This window comes from Salmo trutta, chromosome 20 (assembly GCF_901001165.1).
Source record: "Salmo trutta chromosome 20, fSalTru1.1, whole genome shotgun sequence".
Classification (NCBI taxonomy): domain Eukaryota; kingdom Metazoa; phylum Chordata; class Actinopteri; order Salmoniformes; family Salmonidae; genus Salmo; species Salmo trutta.
Window position 1 is genome coordinate 21,052,005 of NC_042976.1, and position 27,760 is coordinate 21,079,764.

Below are 27,760 nucleotides of genomic sequence, written 5' to 3' on the forward strand. Positions count from 1 at the left end.
CCAATGCACCTATTAGTAGATGGGTAAAATTAAAAAAGCATACGTTGAATACTGAGTACCTCTCTCCATATTTTTAAGCATAGTGGTGGCTGCATCATGTTATGGGTATGCTTATAATCATTAAGGACTGGGGAGTTTTTCAGGATAGAAAAGAAACGGAATGGAGCTAAGCACAGGCCAAATCCTAGAAGAAAACCTTGTTGAGTCTGCTTTCCACCAGACACTGGAAGATAAATTCACCTTTCAGCAGGACAATAACCTAAAACACATCTACACTGGAGTTGCTTACCAAGAAGACGGTGAATGTTCCTGAATGGCCGAATTACAGTTTTGACTTAAATCTAGTTGTTAATCTATGGCAAGACCTGAAAATAGCTGTCTAGCAATGAGCAACAACCAATTTGACAGAGCTTGAATAAATTTGAAAAGAATAATGGGCAAATGTTACACAATCCAGGTGTAGAAAGCTCTTAGAGACTCAAAAGAGATCCCAAAAAGATTCACAGTGGTAATCGCTGCCAAAGGTGCTTCTACAAAGTATTGACTCTGGTGTGAATACTTATGTAAATGAGATGTTTCTGTATTTAATTTTCAATAAATGTGCTACATTTTCAAAAATATGTTTTCACTTTGCCATTATGGGGTATCGTGTGTGGATGGGTGAAACAAATCTATTTAATCAATTTTGAATACATGCTGTAACCCAACAAAATGTGAAATAAGTCAATGGATATGAAAACTTTGTGATGACACTGTATATTCTGAATACACACACACATTGATCAAAAGGGTGAATTCATGCATTAATCAAAAGATAGGTTCTTGACGAATAATTCACACGAGTTGCCAAAACAAATATTATGGAGGAAATGTAAGCAGTACATTATGTATGGAAGCCAAAATAAAGCAAGGCAACAATAAACATGTCATCCATCATGATTGATGCAGTGCCACCCTTGGCCAATCAGTGTAATTTTGTCAATGACAGATCTCTATGGCATGACGCTTCATTCATCCAAGTTTCATCAAAATTGGGCCAGTGATGTTTGAGATATCACATGTGACAAATGTACGTACAGTTGGTTACTGTAACGTCCCCCTTGGGCCAATCAGTGTAATTTTGTAAAAGGTGGATGGATCTCTATGGCAAGACGCATCATTCACCAAAGTTTAGTCAAAATCGGGCGAGTGCTGTCTGAGATATCACGTGTGATGAACGAACATACAAATGTACTATACGGACAGAGACATATCCACAGTCCCCTTCCCGATTTCATCATGGGGGACAAAAATCCAAGAAACTCAAATAAAATATGTTTACATTCTAGAATAGGGATGGGCAACTGGTGGCCCATGTGGCCCACAGCCCACATTTGTAGTCCCTCAGATCAATTTCCAAAAACGGGCCCCCGACCAACATTTAAAAATATATTCAGTGGAGGAAAAAAGTATTTGATCCCCTGCTGATTTTGTACGTTTGCCCACTTACAAAGAACTGATCAGTTGTCACGTCCTGGCCAATATAAGTGTTAATTGTCATTTTAGTTTGGTCAGGACGTGGCAGAGGGTATTTGTTTTATGTGGTTCAGGGTGGTGTGTTAGTTAGGAGGGCGTTTGATTTATTATTTCCGGGTTTTGAGTTATGGTCTATGTTGATGTATTTCTATGTGTAGTCTGGTTGATGTATTTCTATGTTAGGTTGATTGGGTTTGGGACTCTCAATTGGAGGCAGGTGTTTCCTCATTGACTCTGATTGAGAGTCCTATATATGGGTAATTGTTTGGTGTAGGTTTTGTGGGAGATTGTTTCTTGTCTAGCATGTATGAGCCTGAGAAGACTGTCGGTATAGCGTGAGTTGTTTTTGTGTTCATTTTGATTTAATAAATGTTCAAAATGAACAAACAGAGTCCTGCTGCATTTTGGTCCTCCTTCACCGACGATAACCGTGACATCAGTCTATAATTTTAATAGTAGGTTTATTTGAACAGTGAGAGACAGAATACTTTTTTTTTTTAGACGCATGTCAAAAATGTTATAAAAATATTTGCATTTTAATGAGGGAAATAAGTATTTGCAAAACATGACTTAGTACTTGGTGGCAAAACCCTTGTTGGCAATCACAGAGGTCAGACGTTTCCTGTAGTTGGCCACCAGGTTTGCACACATCTCAGGAGGGATTTTGTCCCACTCCTCTTTGCAGATCTTCCCCAAGTCATTAAGGTTTCGAGGCTGACGTTTGGCAACTCAAACCTTCAGCTCCCTCCACAGATTTTCTATGGGATTCAGGTCTGGAGACTGGCTAGGCCACTGCAGGACCTTAATGTGCTTCTTCTTGAGCCACTCCTTTGTTGCCTTGGCCGTGTGTTTTGGGTCATTGTCATGCTGGAATACCCATCCACGACCCATTTTCAATGCCCTGGCTGAGGGAAGGAGGTTCTCACCCAAGATTTGACGGTACATGGCCCCGTCCATCGTCCCTTTGATGCGATGAAGTTGTCCTGTCCCCTTAGCAGAAAAACACCCCCAAAGCATAATGTTTCCACCTCCATGTTTGACGATGGGGATGGTGTTCTTGGGGTCATAGGCAGCATTCCTCCTCCTCCAAACACGGCGAGTTGAGTTGATGTCAAAGAGCTCCATTTTGGTCTCATCTGACCACAACACTTTCACCAGTTGTCCTCTGAGTCATTCAGATGTTCATTGGCAAACTTCAGACGGGCATGTATATGTATTCTTGAGCAGGGGGACCTTGCGGGCGCTGCAGGATTTCAGTCCTTCACGGCGTAGTGTGTTACCAATTGTTTTCTTGGTGACTATGGTCCCAGCTGCCTTGAGATCATTGACAGGATCCTCCCGTGTAGTTCTGGGCTGATTCCTCACCGTTCTCATGATCATTGCAACTCCACGAGGTGAGATCTTGCATGGAGCCCCAGGCCGAGGGATACTGACAGTTCTTTTGTGTTTCTTCCATTTGCGAATAATCGCACCAAATGTTGTCACCTTCTCACCAAGCTGCTTGGCGATGGTCTTGTAGCCCATTCCAGCCTTGTGTAGGTCTACAATCTTGTCCCTGACATCCTTGGAGAGCTCTTTGGTCTTGGCCATGGTGGAGAGTTTGGAATCTGATTGATTGATTGCTTCTGTGGACAGGTGTCTTTTTTACAGGTAACAAGCTGCGGTTAGGAGCACTCCCTTTAAGAGTGTGCTCCTAATCTCAGCTCGTTACCTGTATAAAAGACACCTGGGAGCCAGAAATCTTTCTGATTGAGAGGGGGTCAAATACTTATTTCCCTCATTAAAATGCAAATCAATTTATAACATTTCTGACATGCATTTTTCTGGATATTTTTGTTGTTATTCTGTCTCTCACTGTTCAAATAAACCTACCATTAAAATTAAAGACTGATCCTTTCTTTGTCAGTGGGCAAACGTACAAAATCAGCAGGGGATCAAATACTTTTTTCCCCCTGTATATTTATTTTTTTCTTCATTTTTTTACTTAGTTGGGGTCTCAACTTACTGTTGAGAGTTAGAATAGTAGAATACACAAGGTGCAAATTTGGTTTTGAATCAGCAGTTTTTCTCTTGTTATGTCAGTCACTGACAGTCACTGAATTAGCCATGTCAGCTAACAATTTTTAGATTGGTAAATTAGTCTAGCCAGCTATCTAAACATATGGTTATCACGGCCGAATATCGACCTGGCACGCCCAACGTCCTTGACCTACAGGGTTAGTCACTCTCACTCAGATATCATATTAACATGACATAAGTCACGGTAAAATGTGTAGATTTTCAGGAAATTTGCTTTAAAACGGCAACAATTTCTCTCCACCCCATGGTAAAACTACACATTCTTTCGCTCTGCCCCATGACAAAATGAGTAGAATTGCATGAAATGTGTCGTAAAATTGCAAAAAGTTCTCTCCGCCCCATGGCAAGATGAGTAGAATTGCAGAAAACTCGCTTTAAAACTGCTACATTTTCTCCACACCCCATGGCCAAATGTGTAGAATTGCAGGAAATTAACTTTAAAACAAAACTGTGAACTGTGTAAGTAGATTGATTGCACAAACAGTTTGACTGCATGCCTGTATGGATGTGGGTACGCAGACCCGCAAGCCCCCACCCCCATCAAAGTTGCTCATCCCTGGTCTTGAACAAGAGTTCACAACATTTTATTTTGCAGTCAAACATGTTCATATAAAACAAATTAACATTAGTAAACAACTCATTTCATATACCCACAATCATTATATATCTAAAAGGACTTCTTGAAGGATAGTAATATTTTTTACAATAAAAAACACATTTTAAACTAAAGATAATAAAATCTAAAATAATATGTCTGTTACAAAATCATGGAAGTACATTATAACATTTAAAATCTTGCCTCCAGTAGAATACATCTGTTATTCAACATCCCATAGATTTTTACAATAATACAACTAAGGATGTCCGTAATATTGCTTAAACCATAATTAACGTTAATCAAATTAAAACTCTACATTAAACAATAATATTTTTGCATCAGTTTAGTCAGTTTTCTTTGCCTGTCACCCCACACATTTTTGGTACAAAAAAAGAAAGACTCAAAATGAATTTAAGAATTGTTGCACAGACATGGCATCGTTCATAAAGTTGAGAATTGTATATTTATACCTTTCCTATTCAAATTAGATTATTTTCAATTCCATTGTGGCCTCAAACCACCCTCAGTGGTTTATAGAAATTGATAACGGGAATGTTTAACTATTGGATAACACTGGCCCCACAGTGTACATTGACAGGGCATTGTAGGGCATTTAAAAATGATGGCTAATGAACACCTCAACATGATGGTGGGTCCCTTGGATTAGGGGATTAGGGGCCATATTAAAATCCATAATGTCACCCAATTCCCTATATAGTGCATTACGTTTGACCAGGGCCCCAGTGTATATTTATACCTTTCCTATTCAGATATAAGGTAGGGAATACTGTATAGGGAATAGAGTGCTATTTCGGACACAGCCAAGGATCTTTATCAGAATGATCTCTTTATGAGAAACAGTGGCTGATGATGAAATGCATTACTCTGGCGCTGCAGGTGTTGCTGTTGTTGCTCATTCATAGTCCCCACCATTGGCTTGTATGCCCCATTTAGGTTTGAAACCTTTCAACTGTTCGACAAAGCCTGGGTTTGGGCATGTGGTTGGCCGGGCTGATTTTACCAAGGCAAATGCGTCATCAAAAGGCTTCCCTTCCCTGGACATCAGGTATCCAATGACAACCGAGGCGGACCTCGAGACTCTGGAATTGCAGTGAACCAACACAACTCCTTTCTGAGGGGGAAGAAGAGGGAAACAAGCCTTATACAAGTAGAATGAAGGCATACCCAAAAGCACTTCAGCCCAGTTTGAACAAAAAAGGGAATTAATAGCTCAACAGAGGGACTTGATATTCTAAAAAACCTTTTGAAGTGTTCTGGGATTTTTATTTTATTTTTTATAAAGCCTTATGTCAGTTTAGTGATATCTAGTCCAAAAGCATGAGACATGAGGTGCTCGGCTGTTTTAAATATTAATCCCATCCCTTCAATTCACACAGCCCCAGTAACACAAGATCAATTACATCATCCTGCACTTCATGGTAGTCTAATAAAATAATCTTATGCTAATCACACACAATGGCACAATTACAAGCTGTAAGGTGATAGAATTATTCTCCCAGTCAGCTAAGCATCATTGATGGTTTGATTAGCCAAATTGATTAGCCAAACAGGTTACATAGGGAAATAAAATAGTCAGTAGCCACCAACCTCCATTCAACGGAGAGTGGAAAGTTATTTCCAATAGGCCAGTTATTGTAATCATAAACCTTTGGTGAATTTACAGCATGTGGTAGTGTCAGGTTGTTGGGTAACCAGCACAGCATTTTGCTAAAAGGTTGTATAGCAAACATAGGGCCACTATAAATATATGATATTTCTACAACAGGATAAATGATGCATGATGAAAACTTTGCCATGTATTATTTATTACATACTGGGGATACCTAAAGGTAGTGAGGGAGGCTTTGCATTGGCTCACTGCTGTCCAGTATCAGATATAGGCCAGATAATAAACTTGAACAGTCAAGGAAATTACTAAAGTAAAGTTAAACAAAGTAGCTTAGCGTAAAGTAAAGTAATTTGGCCTATGTGCTGTACACAGTAGAGTGCTTATTAATAATAAAAGTTAGCAAGTGGAAAGAACTTGTGTCACCATTCATGATGCTTAGGTATGTTTACTGGCAGGTAAGATGAATGCAGTGAAATATAGGGTATTAAAGCATAAAAAGAAAATATGAAAGAAAAAATTAATAATTAACTGGATATTACTGCCCCCAATTAGCCTATATTAGCCTATAAGGTCGTGAGAACATTAACAACTTACCTCTGTATTTGCTTGGTCTATGAATTTTGAGCACTCTTGGAAATAGGATGTTATGTCATTATCAGACACATCCAGAATGCTCAGTGTTTTATAAATGAACAGGTCTGGAAAGGTGTTTTCAACACCATAGGCTACATTCAATATGTGGGACACCTGAAATGGATGAAGAACATTTCTGAAACGCCAAAACAAAACAGAAGTAGACAGAAAATGATATAAAACATGTCTCTATTACATAAAACAATACCTTAAATTTTTTCAGAGTGCCAAAGTCATGTGCAGCATCTTGTGAGCCTACAACAATAATTAACAACCATCAAATTGTGAACCTGTGAGGCATTTTGTGATGGAAATATAACTGCGCCTATAGAGATTTGGCAGATATGTTTATAATGACTTACTACAGTAATGATACTGTAAAAGTTTAAACTGTCTGTAGGGAAAAATACATGTGTTTACATGCAATAATCCAGTGGACTCAGAGTCTCAGTGGCAACAAACTTAAAACCCCCATATCATTTATTGATACCTCTGTGTGTCTGTGTAGGCACCTGTCAATTGTATTATGACAGCTAAGTGTCCCCTGTCAATAACACACATCTCATCCACTCACCTAATATTAAATAAGGTTTAATAACTCCAACTTGTAAGTCCCAGCTGTTGTCCTGTACATAGCCGCATGCTGTCTCAGGCTGAGTTTTATCCTCTACAACATGAATAGTTGACCCTTTCCATGTCTCAATAATCCTCCTGCCACTCAATGTTGTCACACAGGTGCATTGTTTTCTCAATTTGGTTTTGGATAATGTCTTTATTACCTGGGCAAGAGACTGCATCATGTTTGTCTTCTCAAAACAAAGCAAAGAATAATTGGTATGCTACTCCCTTAGATGTACTGTGAACAGTGCCTAGCTACTGGTTCAAATGGACTCCTGCATGTTTTCTGGACAGGTTTTGTCAAACCCAATTTGAAAATGGAGAACTCCTATCAGTCAATCAGCCCAAATCAGTCAATCAACCCATATGGGTCCCTGGGCTTTTTTTCTGGGCGTCACAGATGTCACTATCACATGATGCCATTCTAAAGCCTGTGAATGTGTGTGTGTGTGTGTGTGTGTGTGTGTGTGTGTGTGTGTGTGTGTGTGTGTCCAGTAGGCTGGTGCAGTGGTATATTATTTCGAAGTCTATTTTACATGCTGTTATCATCATTTTCCAACACAACCGAGATACCATTGAATCGAGGATTGACCTAAAGGGCTTGCCCATATGAAGTTTTACAAATGAACATTATTTATGTTTAAGTAATGTATTCTACAACAGGTGGGTCAAAACAAGCATTGTGATTGGTTGAGATGAGTTCTAAGCCAGTTTCAAAAACCAGTTTAGCAAGAGTATGTTCTTGGTACCATGGCAAATGAGAAGTATTTAAGAAAATAATATAATAACATGTCACTGGTCCTCTGTAGCTCAGTTGGTAGAGCATTGCAACGCCAGGATAGTGGATTCGATTCCTGGGACCTCCCATTATTAAACATGTATGCACGCATGACTCGCCCAAACAAATTGAATAATACAAATCTATAATTTAGAACTATTTTGTCGTGGGTGTAGTGTGGGTGCAGCCTACATATAAAATAGTATGTTCCTTCCCTAGCTTGTCACGTGACGTGCCTTTGGATTGCAGGAAACAGCCTCGTTTTCGTCAGATAGGACAACACCTAGTAAAAACCTGGTCTGCGACGGGAGAGAGGAGTGGGGCTTGGCGAAACCGCTCAACCCACAGAATGGGCGATTTATAACATTTTAACACTCGAGTGTCACTATTTTCACAACAAACAAATTCTACAACGATAATTTTACAAGATTCAGTAGCTATGTCGGCAACATTGTCGCGCGGCTCGCTCCAACCGGGCCAGCAAAAGCTGGCCGAGAAATTTACCATTCTGAACGACCGGGGCATCGGGATGCTCACTCGTGTCTATAATATCAAGAAGGTAAGGTACTCAGTGTAATTCTTAGGTTCATAGTAAATTGTAACTACATTCAAGAGAAATTAAAGATCAAACCCCAAAATGATCTGCGATGTCTGGCAGACGCCTTCATTTGAAATCCAAAGGATGACGGCTAGGGCTGCAGAATTCCAGTCAAGGCCCTCTTGAAATGTGTTGCAGTATAAGTTAGCTATGTGGCTAGCCAAGATCTGTCATCAATAGCATCAAAATGCCAAATCACTGTTTTCTGAGATTGATCTATTTCAATCTTCGTATAACAATAATTAAAAACTCATAGGATATTGAAAGATGTTGCTCACTGAAATAGCCTACATGCCTAGCTGCATTTTGTTTTGTGATTGCTGGCTAGCTAACGTTAGTTAACGTTAAATAGTTTCTTGTTCACCACATTGCTAATATAATATTCAATCAAATTAAGAATGGAATGCTGTTCTAGATTCTTGAGCTATTGTTGGTGAGATTGAAATCGGAGATCAATCAATTTCATGTGAACACATAATGTGTCGGATTAGTAGATACTAGAGTAATAATATTATCTGACACACATTAGGCCTATATTGTCTGACAGCAGTCAGTTGTTGATGTAGACCATTCTATTCAGCCATCACATCACCCAGTAGGCCTAAACACTCACTAAACACCCAGCACAAATCAACACATCATGACTGTAGGATACTAACCAATGGCACGGCAGTATCTACAGACGTTGTACATGTATGGGATATGGTTGTTATTGTAGAGTTGTTATTTAATGCCCGTTGCATAGCAGCACATAGGTCCTGTTTTTAAAATCACACAATAAAACACATTTTCGCAGGATAGAAGGGAGAAGTACCTAAAAGAAGGCACCGTTTTAGAGATTATAATGATTTGTTTATTACACTTGTAAAAGTGGTGACATTATGATACAGATTCCACACTAGAACCAGTTTCCCAGACACAAATTAAGCCTAGACCTGGACTAAAGAAACATATTAAATAAAAGTGCTTTTTAGTCCAGCACTAGACTTCATCTGTGTCTGGGAAACTGGCCCATGATGTTTAATTTACTTATTTTAACCACTACGGAGAAAAACATTCTTAGCAGTATTACTAGTTTAATACTATTCACTATTCATTATTACTTATTCATAGTGGGGACTGGGGAGGTGTCATAAAATGCAGATTCCATACAAGACTTTAAGTCAGTGTAACAGAAAAGAGCATTCTTAGTGTATCTGTCCATGTTAATGTCCTTGATACAGTCAGTCCTTTAATGAGAAGAGAGTACTGTGACTGTTTCAAATCGCAACCTATTCCTATGCTCTGGTCAAAAGAGGTGCACTGTGTAGGGAATATGGTGCCATTTGGGACACAGACTGGGTATCGGAGATGCTTGGACGACTTTGGGAAAATGGCAGCAGATAGAAGATAGCTGGAGGCAGTCCAGCGTGTAGCTGAAAGGAGGCTGGTGGAGAATAATGCCTCTGCCTTGCCTGCCTGTCTGTCTGCCAGCCAATCAACCCTTGTGCTGACGGCCTACCCGGGCTAGAAGGCTTAGCCCTTAATAGTCACCACAGAATCATCTGTGTCTCTCTCTGTCTCTAAACTCTCAATTGAAGTTAGATGGTGATACAGATACATTAGCATAAGAACATTATGCAGCCCAAGTAAGATACAGGATTCAGAAGGGGGAAAAAAACTTTCCTCAGAACACAGGACGACTATCAAAAAGTAACAAATAATTAAAGAGCAGCAGTTTTGCAGACAATCTATCAGTAATATTAGGCCTTTTACTCATACAGTTCCATTTATAAACCAGTTCCATTTATAAACCTCAATTTTCATGCTTCCAATAACATTTCTTGTTATAACATTTGTGGCGGCGTTCGATGCTTGTGCATTGAACTAGCAGATCTGTTGCTTGGCAACTGGTAGGCATTGATAGCACTTATGAAGAATTTCAGATGGCTTTTTTTGTTTCAGTTGTGATTGTAGCGTGCTGTGATTGTAGCGTGCTGTGATTGTAGGGTGCTGTGATTGTAGGGTGTGGCACGGGACTACCTCAGTAAATCAAACAGCTGTAGGCTTCTGCACAGTCCTAAGGCACACAAGCCTACCTCAGTAAATCAAACAGCTGTAGGCTTCTGCACAGGCCTAAGGCACACAGGCCTACCTCAGTAAATCAAACAGCTGTAGGCTTCTGCACAGGCCTAAGGCACACAGGCCTACCTCAGTAAATCAAACAGCTGTAGGCTTCTGCACAGGCCTAAGGCACACAGGCCTACCTCAGTAAATCAAACAGCTGTAGGCTTCTGCACAGGCCTAAGGCACACAGGCCTACCACAGACCTATATCATTGGCCTAATGCACACTCCTACTACTACCACAGGTCTACCCCAGTAAAGCACATTACTGTAGCCTACTGCACAAGTCTACTAGGACTACCTCAGTAAATCAAACTGCTTAGACTAGCAGCTTTATCAAACACAATTAATTGGAGCGTTCATCCAAAATAGAGAGATATTTTGTTGATACCCACTCAGCGAGTAACATGTGAATCTGAAGATTCAGTGGCAAACAATATGGGATTATGTATGAAGAACAGCTTATAGCTTAGCATTAGAATTGTTTACAGCAAAACAGTGGGACCCCTGATATGACAGCTGGCTGCAAGTGGGACACCACTGTCTGGGCCAGCAGTATTTCTCATTATATTGATGTAACTTACACCAGGGGTTTGCAAAGTGGGGCCGCAGAGTTACTGCAGGGGGTCTGTGGCCAGATCTCAATATTTACAAAAAATATTTTATTTTTTTATTTGACTTTGCATTTTTTAATGAATATTACTAACAATAACAGATTAAACACATTTTTGCCAATGGATCCGGGAATAAGTTTAGAGGGTATAGTAAAATATTCTTAAATTACAATTCATGTTCTTAACCCTGGCCAACATGGGACTGGGAGGCTCAGCTGGATATTGGTATCCACAGTACTCCACCAATTATACATTCTTCAACTCAATACTTCTTGTATTCCCACCCAATTATTATAAAACATTTTTTACGTAAATGCGCTGTAATTTAAGATGTAAAACTGCACCGTTTTCTCCTTTCCTTATGGTAAAATGTGTAGAATTGCAGGATATTAGCTTTGAAGCTGCAACAACACAATCTCTCTGACCCATGACAAAAGGTGTAGAATTTTAGGAAATCAGCTTAAAATTATTATTTTTTTTTTCTCCGATGCAAAGAGGTGGGCCTATAAAATGTTCCTTCCCAGGGCCTGAGAGTTGTACTGTCGAAATCTTAGTAAAACTCTTTGTATGCTATTTGTATGCTATTTTTATCTAACTCAAGTTGTGTTCTGATTATGAAGTGGTCCCTGATAAATTTGCTATCACATAAGTGGTCCCTGGCCCCAAAGAGTTTGAGAACCCCTGACTTACACAACCGCCTAGCTTTTCATGATAAAATATTTCTGATGATATTTCTGTCATCTCACAATAATGTTTATGTAGTGTATCAGTGTCACAGTGCAATATTTGTTTGAAAAGTGTAAGACTTGTCATAAGCATGTATGACCCCCTTATATTGCGTTGTGGCAATTTATGTGTTCAGAAAAATAGACTACTGGCTGAAAAATGTAGCCTTTCAAATGTAGGTTTTGAAATTGATAAAAATAACCATGTTTGTGGAGAGGGGAGAGCTTCTTATGATGTCATAAATGAAGGTGTATCGCATAGTGGAAACTCCTGCTGCTCTCAGGGGCAAGCCTGCTGGTTTTCACTAGCAGAAGTGACTTTTTGCAGCAGGTTAGGATAATTACCTGTGGCAGGCTAGGAGAAGGAAGTTAAGAAAAGAGTTAGGGTTAGCTCAAATTGTCCTCGAGTCGAACATACAGTTGCGGCCAAATATATTGGCACCCTTGCACTTTTCTTAAATGTCCTATTTCAATTAATTTAAATTGAAAATAACTTTTGTTCTTCACACCATATTGGATTTTCAACATTGCAGAACCAATTTCATTTTTGTAAACTTAAGTTTACAATTTTAATTTAAAATTGGTCAAGATACCTGCCAACAAATGCTTCTAGTAGCCATCAATGAGCTAGCTGCACCTTTCTACTGACGATTTGGCCCACTCTTCAGCAGCAAACTGCCTCCCACCAACTGCTGTTTTCAGATCTCCTCATAGGTTTTGGATGGGATTTAGATTCAGACCACTCCAGAACAGTCCAGCATCTGTTCTTGAAATGTTCCAGGGTGCTTTTTATGTGTGTTTTGGGTTGTTGTCCTGCTGGAAGACTCACAACATTCAACAGAGATTCTGGTCACTGGGTTGAACATTGGATAGCAGTACAACAGAAAAAACACATCATCCATCCATATGTCAATAACCAGATTAAGACTTTATCAGTACACTGATGTAGTGAGTGCAATAGGAATTCAGTCAGCTCCTTGGTATTGTTTCAGTCCAAGTCCTGATAGACAGAGAGTCCTGATGATAGACAGAGAGTCCTGATGATAGACAGAGAGTCCTGATGATAGACAGAGAGTCCTGATGATAGACAGAGAGTCCTGATGATAGACAGAGAGTCCTGATGATAGACAGAGAGTCCTGATGATAGACAGAGAGTCCTGATGATAGACAGAGAGTCCTGATGATAGACAGAGAGTCCTGATGATAGACAGAGAGTCCTGATGATAGACAGAGAGTCCTGATGATAGACAGAGAGTCCTGATGATAGACAGAGAGTCCTGATGATAGACAGAGAGTCCTGATGATAGACAGAGAGTCCTGATGATAGACAGAGAGTCCTGATGATAGACAGAGAGTCCTGATGATAGACAGAGAGTCCTGATAGAGGGTGGAAAGAGGTCTCCTATAGATGCAGTAAAGAGGTCAATGGAACGCAGACTGAAGACAATAGAAGAAATCTGATCTAACAAAGTGGATATTTGTCTAATCCGTCATGATTGATGCATTGTAACAGGCCCACAATGTGGTTACTAAAGTCAGATTTGGATATATTTGGCTGTTTTCGCTGCATAACATGTAGAAGTTGTTTCTTTTCAGGTACAGAAGAAGTGACTGATAAATGATAACTCCCTTTTGTGTTAGCTGGTACCATAGCTGGCATACAGAAATCGGTGGTGCTAGTGAAAGTTGTTTTTAACTGCAATGCAGTTGACTGGTGACGATGACATGAACATATGTTGGGGTTGACATCCATACAAGCATTTATATTCAGATTTTTACCTCAACATAGTGTGAAATACACATATAAAGAATAGCCTAAATGCAGGCTAATTTTACTGGGTGGGCAATGAGAAGACTTGGGATATTTCCCCCACGCATTTCCATGGAATTTCCATTGTTTGGGTCAAGTTCCATTGATGTGTTTACCACATCTATGAGGTCAGAGGGAGGGTCTCCTATGAGGACATAGCCTTTACCTCAATCTGTTATTCACTCTCCTATGACCATGTTAGCACTTGGGAAGTACTGTTGTCACTGGGGAAGTACTGTTATCACTGGGGAAGTACTGGGGAAGTACTGTTATCACTGGGGAAGTACTGGGGAAGTACTGTTATCACTGGGGAAGTACTGGGGAAGTACTGTTATCACTGGGGAAGTACTGGGGAAGTACTGTTATCACTGGGGAAGTACTGGGGAAGTACTGTTATCACTGGGGAAGTACTGTTATCACTGGGGAAGTACTGGGGAAGTACTGTTATCACTGGGGAAGTACTGGGGAAGTACTGTTATCACTGGGGAAGTACTGTTATCACTGGGGAAGTACTGGGGAAGTACTGTTATCACTGGGGAAGTACTGTTATCACTGGGGAAGTACTGGGGAAGTACTGTTATCACTGGGGAAGTACTGGGGAAGTACTGTTATCACTGGGGAAGTACTGGGGAAGTACTGTTATCACTGGGGAAGTACTGGGGAAGTACTGTTATCACTGGGGAAGTACTGGGGAAGTACTGTTATCACTGGGGAAGTACTGTTATCACTGGGGAAGTACTGGGGAAGTACTGTTATCACTGGGGAAGTACTGGGGAAGTACTGTTATCACTGGGGAAGTACTGTTATCACTGGGGAAGTACTGTTATCACTGGGGAAGCACTGTTATCACTGGGGAAGCACTGTTATCACTGGGGAAGTACTGGGGAAGTACTGTTATCACTGGGGAAGTACTGTTATCACTGGGGAAGCACTGTTATCACTGGGGAAGCACTGTTATCACTGCGGAAGCACTGTTATCACTGGGGAAGTACTGTTATCACTGGGGAAGTACTGTTATCACTGGGGAAGTACTGTTATCATTGGGGAAGTACTGTTATCACTGGGGAGGAGCAGTTGACACTGGGGAAGGGGGAAGCACTGTTAGCATGGGGGAAGCATTGTTAGCATGGGGGAAGCTCTGTTAGAGAAGTGCTTATGGTAGTCAGTGCTGCTCACTAAATTAGACCAAGTTATTTTAACTTAACTGGTCAGACCAAGGTTGTGTTGGATGAAGCAGAGAAACATATTTTCTTTTACTCCTTTTGATTTTGCACATTTTTAAACCAAATATTTACAACAAAGCTAATTACTGTATGTCATTGTACTGTTAGACATGTTCTGTTATTTTTTTAATGTTGTGAATTTACCTTGGAAATGAACAATGGCCTAACTGCCTATATGAGCTGAGTGAAATGATCAATATGTTGCCTTAATACTTTACGGGTTCTGTGCATGAAATGTTTCAGGCCATATTCTTTTTTGGTTCATTGATAGATGCACTGGTTTAGCATTTTCCTTGGTTTTACTTGCATGTTTCTGTTCCTACTTGTACTAATCAAACAATACGTTATGTCCTCTCTTAAACTTAAAGCCTTAATACTCTACGGTGTTGCTACTCTAGGAGGAGTGTCCCCAGCATGGTGTGAGATACTGATTTGAACAATGCTTTGACAGGCAACACATTCATTATTGTGCACAGTGTAAAGCCAAACTATCCCTCAACAAATATCCCGGAAGTACAACCCGAAGCCTTTTTAATGTAGCGATGCATGGTTCTATGTTTTAAATCTGACTTTACCTGTGTTTACCTGTGTGGTTTTCTCTCTTTCTGTCACAATGCTTCCCTCAGCAAGGACAAGTTTGGAAGGTTTGCTCAGCTCTTCCCTAAATCACTCACCCTCGTTCTACCCCTCCCTGCTATCCTTACCAGCATCATGTCCAAGAATTACTTGTATACTGCTCAGTACTCACAACGTTCACAATTCAACAAACAGGCCCATCCCAAAGTGCAATTGAATCGCTGGAATAATTTTATTAGGTTAAAATAGATATAATATTTGCCCGTTTATTTCTTACAAGATAACTAACAGTTGCAAAGACTATCTCTAGCTTGTTATTAAAAAAAGGTGAGCACCTATAGTCCAACAACTAGATCATAATACATTAAAGCTTTAACCATGGTCATCTTTTGGTTTGTGAGCATCAAATTCACAGTTCCCGGACATTTGCACCACAAAAACAAAAAGTTTGTATTTTTTTTAGGGATTGAAGATCAGGCAATGGGAAACGATAGGGCCTGGTTGAATTCACTGACACTTCATTATGCAATTCAACACTCCCCTGCTCTCCTCTGCAAAATGGAAGTGTTCCCTGCATGGATCCATCACATCGCATCACTAATCTTGAATCCAGTTTTGATGATATGAGGATTTCAACATACTCTTTCTCTATATGTTTGTCGCTCTGCTGTTTTAGTTTCATTGTATTGTGAACCTCAACACTCTTATGTGTTATAGACTGACTGAATACTAAAACATAACTATTCCTGTTTTGTCAGGTAGCTGTGCATGCCCAGTGTCGTATACCATACACCACCCTACCTCAAACATACATCTGCTGACTTTCTGTTGCTTCTAACATCTATATTGTAACACACAGTTCAACTACCTTCTCTCCCAGTAGGAGTATGCCCATGCACTGCTTTCTCACTAACTGTTCTCCATCCTCCCATACAGCACTCTGTCAGTGGAAATGTATTCATACTCTATCTCTCTCTCTGTGTCCATCTCTTGCTCTCTCGCTCTCTCTCATACACTCACTCACTCAAAACGTGACCAAAATACTACCTCCTCCTATCAGTTTTCTGACAATGTTTTGTTGTTGTTAGTATTATTGTTGATGCTTCTTTAGCGTTGGTCTGTGTTTTTGGCCCTCTTCATTATAGGCATGTGGTGACCCCAAAGCCAAACCATCCTATCTAATAGACAAGAACCTGGAGTCTGCCGTCAAGTTCATTGTCAGAAAATTCCCAGCAGTTGAAACACGCAACAACAATGTAAGTCTGTCTATTGCATGTATTTTCCAGATCTATTTCAGCTCATTTGAATGCTGCTTGGTATCTATATGCAGCCCTTTACCTATTGCATTACAAGGTCTGTGCATAATGTGAATTTATTAATTGCATTAATTGTTGTAATTAGTCATATTTTAATAATAGTATTTTACTCTTTTCAGGTAAAATAGGAATTGTAAATGTAAATGAAATTCCGTCTGAGACCCATCATCCTACCTCTTCACTATAGATCTATCAATCACATGTACATTTCCATAAATGTTATGTTCTGTATGACAATTCTATCTTTTTATAGCTAGCCTTTTTCAGCACAACTAATTCATTCTCACCATGTTTGTCTTTTCAAGTGTTTTTCCACCCAATCCTTATCTTTTTATTATTATTTATTTCACCATTATTTAACCAGGTAGCCTAGTTGAGAACAAGTTCTCATTTGCGACTGCGACCTGGCCAAGATAAAGCATAGCAATTCGACACATACAACAACACAGAGTTAAACATGGAATAAACAAAACATACGGTCAATAATACAGTAGAACAAAAGAAAACAAAAAGTCTATATACAGTGAGTGCAAATGAGGTAAGTTAAGGCAATAAATAGGCCATGGTGGCGAAGTAATTACAATATAGCAATTAAACACTGGAATGGTAGATGTGCAGAAGATGAATGTGCAAGTAGAGATACTGGGGTGCAAAGGAGCAAAATAAATAAATACAGTATGGGGATGAGGTAGGTAGATAGATGGGCTGTTTACAGATGGGCTTTGTACAGGTGCAGTGATCTGTGAGCTGCTCTGACAGCTGGTGCTTAAAGCTAGTGAGGGAGATATGAGTCTCCAGCTTCAGAGATTTTTGCAGTTCGTTCCAGTCATTGGCAGCAGAGAACTGGAAGGGAAGACGACCAAAGGAGGAATTGGCTTTGGGGGTGACCAGTGAGATATACCTGCTGGAACGCATGCTACAAGTGGGTGCTGCTATGGTGACCAGTGAGCTGAGATAAGGCGGGGCTTTACCTAGCAGAGACTGGTAGATAACCTGTAGCCAGTGGGTTTGGCGACGAGTATGAAGCGAGGGCCAACCAACGAGAGCGTATAGGTCGCAATGGTGGGTACTGTATGGGGCTTTGGTGACAAAACGGATGGCACTGTGATAGACTGCATCCAGTTTGTTGAGTAGAGTGTTGGAGGCTATTTTATAGATGACATCACCGAAGTCGAGGATTGGTAGGATGGTCAGTTTTACGAGGGTATATTTGGCAGCATGAGTGAAGGATGCTTTGTTGCGATATAGGAAGCCGATTCTAGATTTAATTTTGGATTGGAGATGCTTAATGTGAGCCTGGAAGGAGAGTTTACAGTCTAACCAGACACCCAGGTATTTGTAGTTGTCCACATATTCTAAGTCAGAACCGTCCAGAGTAGTGATGCTGGACGGGCGAGCAGGTGCGGGCAGTGATCGATTGAATAGCATGCATTTAGTTTTACTTGCGTTTAAGAGCAGTTGGAGGCCACGGAAGGAGAGTTGTATGGCATTGAAGCTCGTCTGGAGGTTAGTTAAGTGTCCAAAGAGGGGCCAGAAGTATACAGAATGGTGTCGTCTGCGTAGAGGTGGATCAGAGAATCACCAGCAGCAAGAGCAACTTGATTGATGTATAAAGAGAAGAGAGTCGGCCCGAGAATTGAACCCTGTGGCACCCCCATAGAGACTGCCAGAGGTCCGGACAACAGGCCCTCCGATTTGACACACTGAACTCTATCAGAGACGTAGTTGGTAAACCAGGCGAGGCAATCATTTGAGAAACCAAGGCTGTCGAGTCTGCCAATAATATAGCAAGCGGCAACAATGAGAGACTTGTTTCTGGAAAGGTGCATTTTTAGAAGTGGAAGCTCAAATTGTTTGGGTACAGACTTGGATAGTAATACAGAACTCTGCAGGCTATCTTTGCAGTAGATTGCAACACTGCCCCCTTTGGCAGTTCTATCTTGGCGTGAAATGTTATAGTTAGCAATGGAGATTTCAGGGTTTTTGTTGGTTTTCCTAAACCAAAATTCAGACATGGTTAAGACATCCGGGTTGGCAGAGTGTGCTAAAACAGTGAGTAAAACAAACTTAGGGAGTAGGCTTCTAATGTTAACCTCTCTAGGGTAGGTGGCACCAAATCGGCCCACCTACGTAACAGCCAGTGGAATCCTGTGGCGCGTTATTCAAATACCTTAGAAATGCTATTACTTCAATTTCTCAAACATATAACTATTTTACAGCATTTTAAAGACAAGACTCTCGTTAATCTAACCACACTGTCCGATTTCAAAAAGGCTTTACAACGAAAGCAAAACATTAGATTATGTCAGCAGAGTACCCAGCCAGAAATAATCAGACACCCATTTTTCAAGCTAGCATATAATGTCACATAAACCCAGAAGACAGCTAAATGCAGCACTAACCTTTGATGATCTTCATCAGATGACAACCCTAGGACATTATGTTATACAATACATGCATGTTTTGTTCAATCAAGTTCATGTTTATATCAAAAAACAGCTTTTTACATTAGCATGTGATGTTCAGAACTAGCATACCCCCCGCAAACTTCCGGCGAATTTACTAACAATTTACTAAATTACTCACGATAAACGTTCACAAAAAGCATAACAATTATTTTAAGAATTATAGATACAGAACTCCTCTATGCACTCGATATGTCCGATTTTAAAATAGCTTTTTGGTGAAAGCACATTTTGCAATATTCTAAGTAGATAGCCCGGCATCATCTACCCAGCAAGTTTAGCCTTCACCAAACTCCGATTTACTATTAGAAAAGTTTGATTACCTTTGGTGTTCTTTGTCAGAATGCACTCCCAGGACTTCTACTTCAATAACAAATGTTGGTTTGGTCCCAAATAATCCATAGTTATGTGCCGGTACGGGAACCCCGTACCGGCAGTAGAAGGGATCCGGATATTGTAGCCCAGGAGTGGGCTTCGATGGTAGCACAGGAGCCCTGGCCGGGCTAGCTTCAGGCTAATTGGTGCTTGCTCCAGGATGGAAACGCTAGCCAGGAGTAGTCACCCGGGATTGCGGTTAGCTAGTTGCGAAGATCCAGATGAAAATGTTCAGAGTTTGCAGTAGGAATCCGGGAATATGGGGGGGGGAAATTAAAATAATAATACGTCCGTTATGCTCTGGTTTGAGACACGTTGTTCGAACTGGCGAGAGCTTTCCGAGCTAAAGGTTAGCAGATGACAGCTAGCAATGGTTTGCTGACTGATAGCTGGTAGGTAGTTAGCTAGCTAGCTTCAGTTGAGGGATTCCAGATCCGAAGTAAATATTGGGTGAGGCGGGTTGCAGGGGAGTATTTAGAAGTTGAGGTTTAGGAAAATATTTTTAAAAGATATGCGAAGAAAAATATGTATAAAGATATACAAGGGACACGACAGGACAAAGACGTCTGACTGCTTCTATCACCATTGGCCGGCTTTCTATTTAATTTGAAATGTTTAACTGCTTCTATGGTGTAGTTGTCATGTGGTTTGCTATGTTGTACTTTTTGCTGCAGTGGTTCATGTTTTACTTGGTCTGTGTTTTTGTTTTGCATGCTTAACTTGGCTTTTTTCTGGAATATTCTTTTGGTAAGTTGAAGCTCCTCAGAGTTCCTTTTTTTCTATGTTTTGCATGTCTTATTATTCTCTATGTAGCAGATTTTCATTTAATTTGTTGCTAATTATTCATATTTGTATTATCTTTTACACTCAAATTTTTCAATACTGTTAGGTAACTGTTAATAGTTAGAATAAGTAACATTTATGGGCAAGAGACCAAGGGTTTGTCCCAAATAGCACCCTATTCTCATTATAGTGTACTACTTTTACCTAGAGCCCTATGAACCTTGGTCAAAAGAAGCACACTACATAGGGAATAGGATGTCATTGGGACGCACACCAAAGATAACAATCCAGAAAATATGACTTCATTTTTGGCTTGTGAGAGGCTATCATTGGTTAAATAAAGCCCCCATTGTGACAGTGCTAAAAATGCAGTCATGTTATCGAAGGCGACATGAGTATTTTGGAAAGGTGTTTTTGGTTAGAGCTCTACAGTTTTAGCATTGTCAAAATGTCACCCTGACCCATTGTGTGATGTCCTTGGTAGTATTTCTCAGGATATCTAGTTATTCTAACAAATTGAGACCACTCACTGTACTACCAAACATGTACTACCAAACACAGATGTCAAAGTCACTATTACGTATACAATGTTTGAACTCTTCTACCAGATTCCGTCAGCCTATTTGACTGTGCTCATTGTTCCATAGCATCCATACATTGAACCTTTGTGTGTCCTATGTTTAACTTTAGAGCACCTTGTTTTTGTTACAATCATGTATTTTTTTTCTACAGCAACAGCTTGCACAACTACAAAAAGAGAAGTCTGAAATCCTTAAGAATCTAGCATTGTATTACTTCACATTTGTAGATGTGATGGAGTTTAAGGTATGTGCAACTTAAGCATCATTCATTGTAGTGAAAATAGAGAACAGGTTTTAAGATCCATTGTCAAATAAGCAGTAGCAGGAGCATAATATGACTGTCTTGATACCAATGTACAGTACTTTATATACATGTGTAATGATAATCCATCACAAATCAAAGTTACACTTATTATCAAGGTACTATACTGTGAAATGTATACAAATACTCTTTTGTTTCTCTGCTTCCAGGACCATGTCTGTGAGCTGCTGAACACTATCGATGCTTGCCAAGTATTCTTTGATATTGTAAGACACATTTATTTATACAATACATGTAATTACAGGATGCTTTTGGTTATTCCTCCAAGACTATATCTCAAAGATGTTATGTTTTTACTTGGAGGAGATAAGTACGCTGACCCTAAGGGCCGAAGTAGGTCGGTTTTGATGTTGTTCCTAATTTTGTTCCCATATCTTTCTACAGACTGTAAACTTTGACCTGACCAAAAACTACCTTGACTTAGTAGTGACCTACACTAACCTAATGATGCTACTGTCTCGGATTGAAGAGAGGAAAGCTATCATTGGCCTCTACAACTATGCCCATGAAATGACACATGGATCAAGGTAAAACAATATTAATATTCAAATAAGTTAAGCTTAAAGCTTTTATACGTACAGTTCCGGTGGCATTATATTAAAATCACATAGTATTATAGGGTAAATGTAATGCAGGACTAAAACACTCATTGTATTGTTGATTTGGACTTAGAAATCCCTTAGAACTAGAAATATCAACAACATTGTTGTATGTTTGTTCCCCATCTAGTGATCGAGAGTACCCTAGGCTGGGACAGATGATCGTTGACTACGAGAACCCGCTGAAAAAGATGATGGAGGAGTTTGTTCCACATGGGAAGGTGAATAGTGTCACCTATATCTCAACATGTTATGTTCTTGTCCTGAGCACTGACAGTGATAACACATCTTTTGGTTACACTGTATTATAACTTTTATGCTTAAGCCATGTTTATAAATGCTTATATTGTTTTTAAATGTTTACTAATAATAAAATACATACGTGTTAACAGTTGATTAATGCTTATTCATGAAAGTTAATATAAACTGTCCTAAATCAATCTCTCCCTCCCCTGTAGTCGTTGTCAGACGCCCTGCTCTCCCTCCAGATGGTGTACCCCAGGAGAAACTTGTCTGCTGACCAGTGGAGGAACGCCCAGCTACTCAGTCTCATCAGTGCTCCTAGCACCATGCTCAACCCAGCCCAGTCAGACACAGTGAGTTACTGTGCTCAACCCAGCCCAGTCAGACACAGTGAGTTACCGTGCTCAACCCAGCCCAGTCAGACACAGTGAGTTACCGTGCTCAACCCAGCCCAGTCAGACACAGTGAGTTACCGTGCTCAACCCAGCCCAGTCAGACACAGTGAGTTACTGTGCTCAACCCAGCCCAGTCAGACACAGTGAGTTACCGTGCTCAACCCAGCCCAGTCAGACACAGTGAGTTACCGTGCTCAACCCAGCCCAGTCAGACACAGTGAGTTACTGTGCTCAACCCAGCCCAGTCAGACACAGTGAGTTACCGTGCTCAACCCAGCCCGGTCAGACACAGTGAGTTACTGTGCTCAACCCAGCCCAGTCAGACACAGTGAGTTACAGTGCTCAACCCAGCCCAGTCAGACACAGTGAGTTACCGTGCTCAACCCAGCCCAGTCAGACACAGTGAGTTACTGTGCTCAACCCAGCCCAGTCAGACACAGTGAGTTACCGTGCTCAACCCAGCCCAGTCAGACACAGTGAGTTACTGTGCTCAACCCAGCCCAGTCAGACACAGTGAGTTACCGTGCTCAACCCAGCCCAGTCAGACACAGTGAGTTACTGTGCTCAACCCAGCCCAGTCAGACACAGTGAGTTACCGTGCTCAACCCAGCCCAGTCAGACACAGTGAGTTACAGTGCTCAACCCAGCCCAGTCAGACACAGTGAGTTACCGTGCTCAACCCAGCCCAGTCAGACACAGTGAGTTACCGTGCTCAACCCAGCCCAGTCAGACACAGTGAGTTACTGTGCTCAACCCAGCCCAGTCAGACACAGTGAGTTACCGTGCTCAACCCAGCCCAGTCAGACACAGTGAGTTACCGTGCTCAACCCAGCCCAGTCAGACACAGTGAGTTACCGTGCTCAACCCAGCCCAGTCAGACACAGTGAGTTACTGTGCTCAACCCAGCCCAGTCAGACACAGTGAGTTACCGTGCTCAACCCAGCCCAGTCAGACACAGTGAGTTACCGTGCTCAACCCAGCCCAGTCAGACACAGTGAGTTACTGTGCTCAACCCAACCCAGTCAGACACAGTGAGTTACTGTGCTCAACCCAGCCCAGTCAGACACAGTGAGTTACTGTGCTCAACCCAACCCAGTCAGACACAGTGAGTTACCGTGCTCAACCCAGCCCAGTCAGACACAGTGAGTTACTGTGCTCAACCCAACCCAGTCAGACACAGTGAGTTACTGTGCTCAACCCAGCCCAGTCAGACACAGTGAGTTACCGTGCTCAACCCAGCCCAGTCAGACACAGTGAGTTACCGTGCTCAACCCAGCCCAGTCAGACACAGTGAGTTACCGTGCTCAACCCAGCCCAGTCAGACACAGTGAGTTACCGTGCTCAACCCAGCCCAGTCAGACACAGTGAGTTACCGTGCTCAACCCAGCCCAGTCAGACACAGTGAGTTACTGTGCTCAACCCAGCCCAGTCAGACACAGTGAGTTACTGTGCTCAACCCAGCCCAGTCAGACACAGTGAGTTACAGTGCTCAACCCAGCCCAGTCAGACACAGTGAGTTACTGTGCTCAACCCAGCCCAGTCAGACACAGTGAGTTACCGTGCTCAACCCAGCCCAGTCAGACACAGTGAGTTACAGTGCTCAACCCAGCCCAGTCAGACACAGTGAGTTACTGTGCTCAACCCAGCCCAGTCAGACACAGTGAGTTACTGTGCTCAACCCAGCCCAGTCAGACACAGTGAGTTACTGTGCTCAACCCAGCCCAGTCAGACACAGTGAGTTACAGTGCTCAACCCAGCCCAGTCAGACACAGTGAGTTACTGTGCTCAACCCAGCCCGGTCAGACACAGTGAGTTACAGTGCTCAACCCAGCCCGGTCAGACACAGACATTACAGTGCAGTAATGTGATCTCTCCAGGAGTTGAACCCATGACTACGGTGTTGCTAGGGCCGTACTTGAGCCACGCAGTACCATCAATACACTGCCTCCCTATAGAAAGTCTACAGCCTCTTGGATTACTTCAGATGGTATTGTGTTACATAGAGGGATTCAAATTGTCATTTTTTGGTCAACAATATACACAAAATATTGTAATGTCAAAGTGGAAGAAAAATTTTGTATTTTTTTAGCTTAATGAAAAATAAAGCACTAATATTTTGATTAGATAAGTATTCATCCCATTGAGTCAATACATGTGAGAATCACCTTTGGCAGCGATTATAGCTATGAGTCTTCTTGGGAAAGTCTCATAAGAGCTTTGCACACTATTATTGTGCAATATTTGCCCAGTATTATTTTCAAAATTCTTCAAGGTCTGTCAAGGTATTGGGGATCATGGCTATACAATAATTTTCAAGTCTTGCCATAGATTTTCAAGCAGATTTAAGTCAAAACGGAAATTTGGCGCCTCAGGAAGTGAATTCCTCTCCCAGTGTCTGGTGTAAAGCCGGCTGAAGCAGGTTTTCCTCTAGGATTTTTTGGGGCAGTATTACTTTAGTGCCTTGTTGCATACAAGATGCATGTTTTGGAATATTTTTATTCTGTATATTTGTATTCTTCTTTTCACTGTCATTTAGGTCATTATTGTGGAATCACTACAATGCAGTTAAAGCATTCTCAGTTCTCTCCCATCACAGCCATTGAACTCTGTAGCTGTTTTAAAATCCCCAATGGCCTCATGATAACATCCCTGAGCAGTTTCATTCCTGTCCTGCAGCTCAGTTCAGAAGGATGACTATATTTGATGTGTCTGGGTGGTTTAATACATAATCCACATAATTATTAACTTGACCATTCTTAAAGAGATATTCAATGTCTGATTTGTTATTGCTAGCCATCTACCAATCACTGCCCTTTTTTGAGGCTTTTGAAACTCCCTGGTCTTTGTAGTTGAATCTGTGCTTTAAATTCAATACTTAACTGAGGGACCTTACAGATGTACGGTCCAGAGGAAGGGGTAGTCATTCAGAAATCATGTGAACCCGTATTATTTCACACATTGTGAGTACAAATAACTTATTCATGTGATTTGTTAAGTCACATTTACTTCTGAACTAATTTAGGCTTGTCAGAACAAAGGGGGTGAGTACTTGTGTAACAGCTATAGTACCAGTCAAAAGTTTGGACACACCTACTCATTCAAGGGTTTTTCTTTATTTTACTATTTTCTACATTGTAGAATAATAGTGAAGACATCAAAACTGAAATAACACATATGGAATCATCTAGTAACCAAAAAAGTGTTAAACAAATCAAAATATATTTTAGATTTGAGATTCTTCAAAGTAGCCACCCTTTGCCTTGATGACAGCTTTGCACACTCTTGGCATTCTCTCAACCAGCTTCATGAAGTAGTCACCTGTAATGCATTTCAACTAGCAGGTGTGCCTTGTTAAAAGTTAATGTGTGGAATTTCTTTCCTTCTTACTGTGTTTGAGCCAATCACTTGTGTTGTGACAAGGCAGGGGTGGTATATAGAAGATAGCCCTATTTGGTAAAAGACCAAGTCCATATTATGGCAAGAACAGCTCAAATAAGCAAAGGGAAACAACAGTCCATCATTACTTTAAGACATGAAGGTCAGTCAATATGGAACATTTTAAGAACTTTGAAAGTTTCTTCAAGTTCAGTGGCAAAAACCGTCAAGCGCTATGATGAAACTGGCTCTCATAAGGACCGCCACAGGAAAGGAAGACCCAGGGTTACCTCTGCTGCAGAGGATAAGTTCATTAGAGTTACCAGCCTCAGAAACTGCAGCCCAAATAAATGCTTCTCAGAGTTCAAGTAACAGACACATCTCAACATCAACTGTTCAGAGGAGACTGCATGAATCAGGCCTTCATGGTCGAATTGCTGCAAAAAAAACATGACTTAAGGACACCAATAAGAAGACTTGCTTGGGCCAAGAAACATGAGCAGTGGATATCTGATGAGTCCAAATGTTGAGGTTTTTGGTTCTAACCGCCATGTCTTTGTGAGATGCAGAGTAGGTGAACAGATGATCTCTGCATGTGTGGTTCCCACCGTGAAGCACGGAGGAGCAGGTGTGGGGGTGCTTTGCTGGTGACACTGTCTGTGAATTATTTAGAATTCAAGGCACACGTAACCAGCATGGCTACCACAGCAATCTGCAGCGATATGCCATCCCATCTGATTTGCGCTTAGTGGGACTATCATTTATTTTTTTGGTCAGCAGGACAATGACCCAACACACCTCCAGGCTGTGTAAGGGCTATTTGACCAAGAAGGAGAGTGATGAAGTGCTGCATCAGATGACCTGGCCTCCACAATCACCCGACCTTAACCCAATTGAGATGGTTTGGGATGAGTTGGACCGCAGAGTGAAGGAAAAGCTGCCAACAAGTGCTCAACATATGTGGGAACTCCTTTAAGACTGTTGGAAAAGCATTCCTCATGAAGCTGGTTGAGAGAATGCCAAGAGTGTGCAAAGCTGTCATCAAGTCAAGGGGTGGCTACTTTTTGAAGAATCTCAAATATAAAATATATTTAGATTTTGTTTCACACCTTTTTTGGGGGGTTATTACATGATTCCATATGTGTTATTTCGTAGTTTTAACGTCTTCACTATTTTTCTACAATGTAGAAAATAGTAAAAATAAGGGGAAAAAAACTTGAATGAGTAGGTGTGTTCAAACATTTGACTGGTTGTGTATTTTAGTAATTTCATTTGTTGAATTTTCTTTTCACTTTGAAATTATGGAATATTTTGTGTGGAGCAAAAATGAAAATTCAATCTATTTAAATCCCACTTTGTAATGCAACAAAATATGAAAACAGTTAAATGGTGTAGACTTTCTATAGGCACTGTGGATCTCCAATCACACCATTTCCTGCTCACAGCCACATGCATTGACCTATGATTCTGTTTGTTCTAGATGCCCTGTGAATACTTGTCCCTGGATGCCATGGAGAAGTGGATAGTATGTAAGTGTTTATAGAGTACAGTCTGACCTAATTGATTTGATAGGTTTATACCATTGGAGGGAATGGGGGTCATTTAATTTTTTTTTATTCATGGTTCAGGTACAGGTGTATTTAACATCAATGTACATATCTAAAAGCATAACACTTTAAAACACAGTTAAAAATATAAATCAGTCTAAATATTCCTATTCCCCACAAATACCGTATTTTTTTGAATGTTTCACAATCTTATTTCTGTGCATCTAACTCTCACTCTGTCCTTGTGTTTGTGTGTC

The 27,760-nt window shown here is 40.8% G+C and overlaps 2 protein-coding genes across 9 annotated transcripts in view; one reads left to right on the forward strand and one right to left on the reverse strand.

The window, feature by feature from the left end:
• Positions 1-5,105: 5,105 nt before the first annotated feature.
• Positions 5,106-7,280, reverse strand: LOC115155343 (dual specificity protein phosphatase 19-like). The gene is made up of 4 exons (XM_029701910.1): positions 7,030-7,280; positions 6,664-6,710; positions 6,417-6,569; positions 5,106-5,324 (listed from the first exon to the last, which is right to left on the reverse strand). The coding sequence occupies exons 1-4, from the start codon at positions 7,253-7,255 to the stop codon at positions 5,106-5,108; spliced, it is 645 nt and encodes a 214-aa protein (XP_029557770.1). The 5' UTR covers positions 7,256-7,280.
• Positions 7,281-8,110: 830 nt separating this feature from the next.
• The window catches only part of LOC115155666 (nck-associated protein 1), a 78,626-nt gene continuing 58,976 nt past the window's right edge, over positions 8,111-27,760 (forward strand). For 2 of the 8 annotated variants that reach the window (XM_029702525.1, XM_029702522.1), the window contains exons 1-9: positions 8,111-8,410; positions 15,553-15,570; positions 16,648-16,758; positions 21,174-21,266; positions 21,494-21,550; positions 21,729-21,871; positions 22,074-22,164; positions 22,402-22,539; positions 27,437-27,485. In XM_029702525.1, the coding sequence (XP_029558385.1) occupies positions 8,291-8,410; positions 15,553-15,570; positions 16,648-16,758; positions 21,174-21,266; positions 21,494-21,550; positions 21,729-21,871; positions 22,074-22,164; positions 22,402-22,539; positions 27,437-27,485 (820 nt within the window). In that variant the 5' untranslated portion in view covers positions 8,111-8,290. Of the gene's footprint in view, positions 8,411-15,552; positions 15,571-16,647; positions 16,759-20,283; positions 20,406-21,173; positions 21,267-21,493; positions 21,551-21,728; positions 21,872-22,073; positions 22,165-22,401; positions 22,540-27,436; positions 27,486-27,760 lie in introns of those variants that run through there. The other 6 variants (XM_029702528.1, XM_029702526.1, XM_029702529.1 and 3 more) reach the window with 4 other exon arrangements.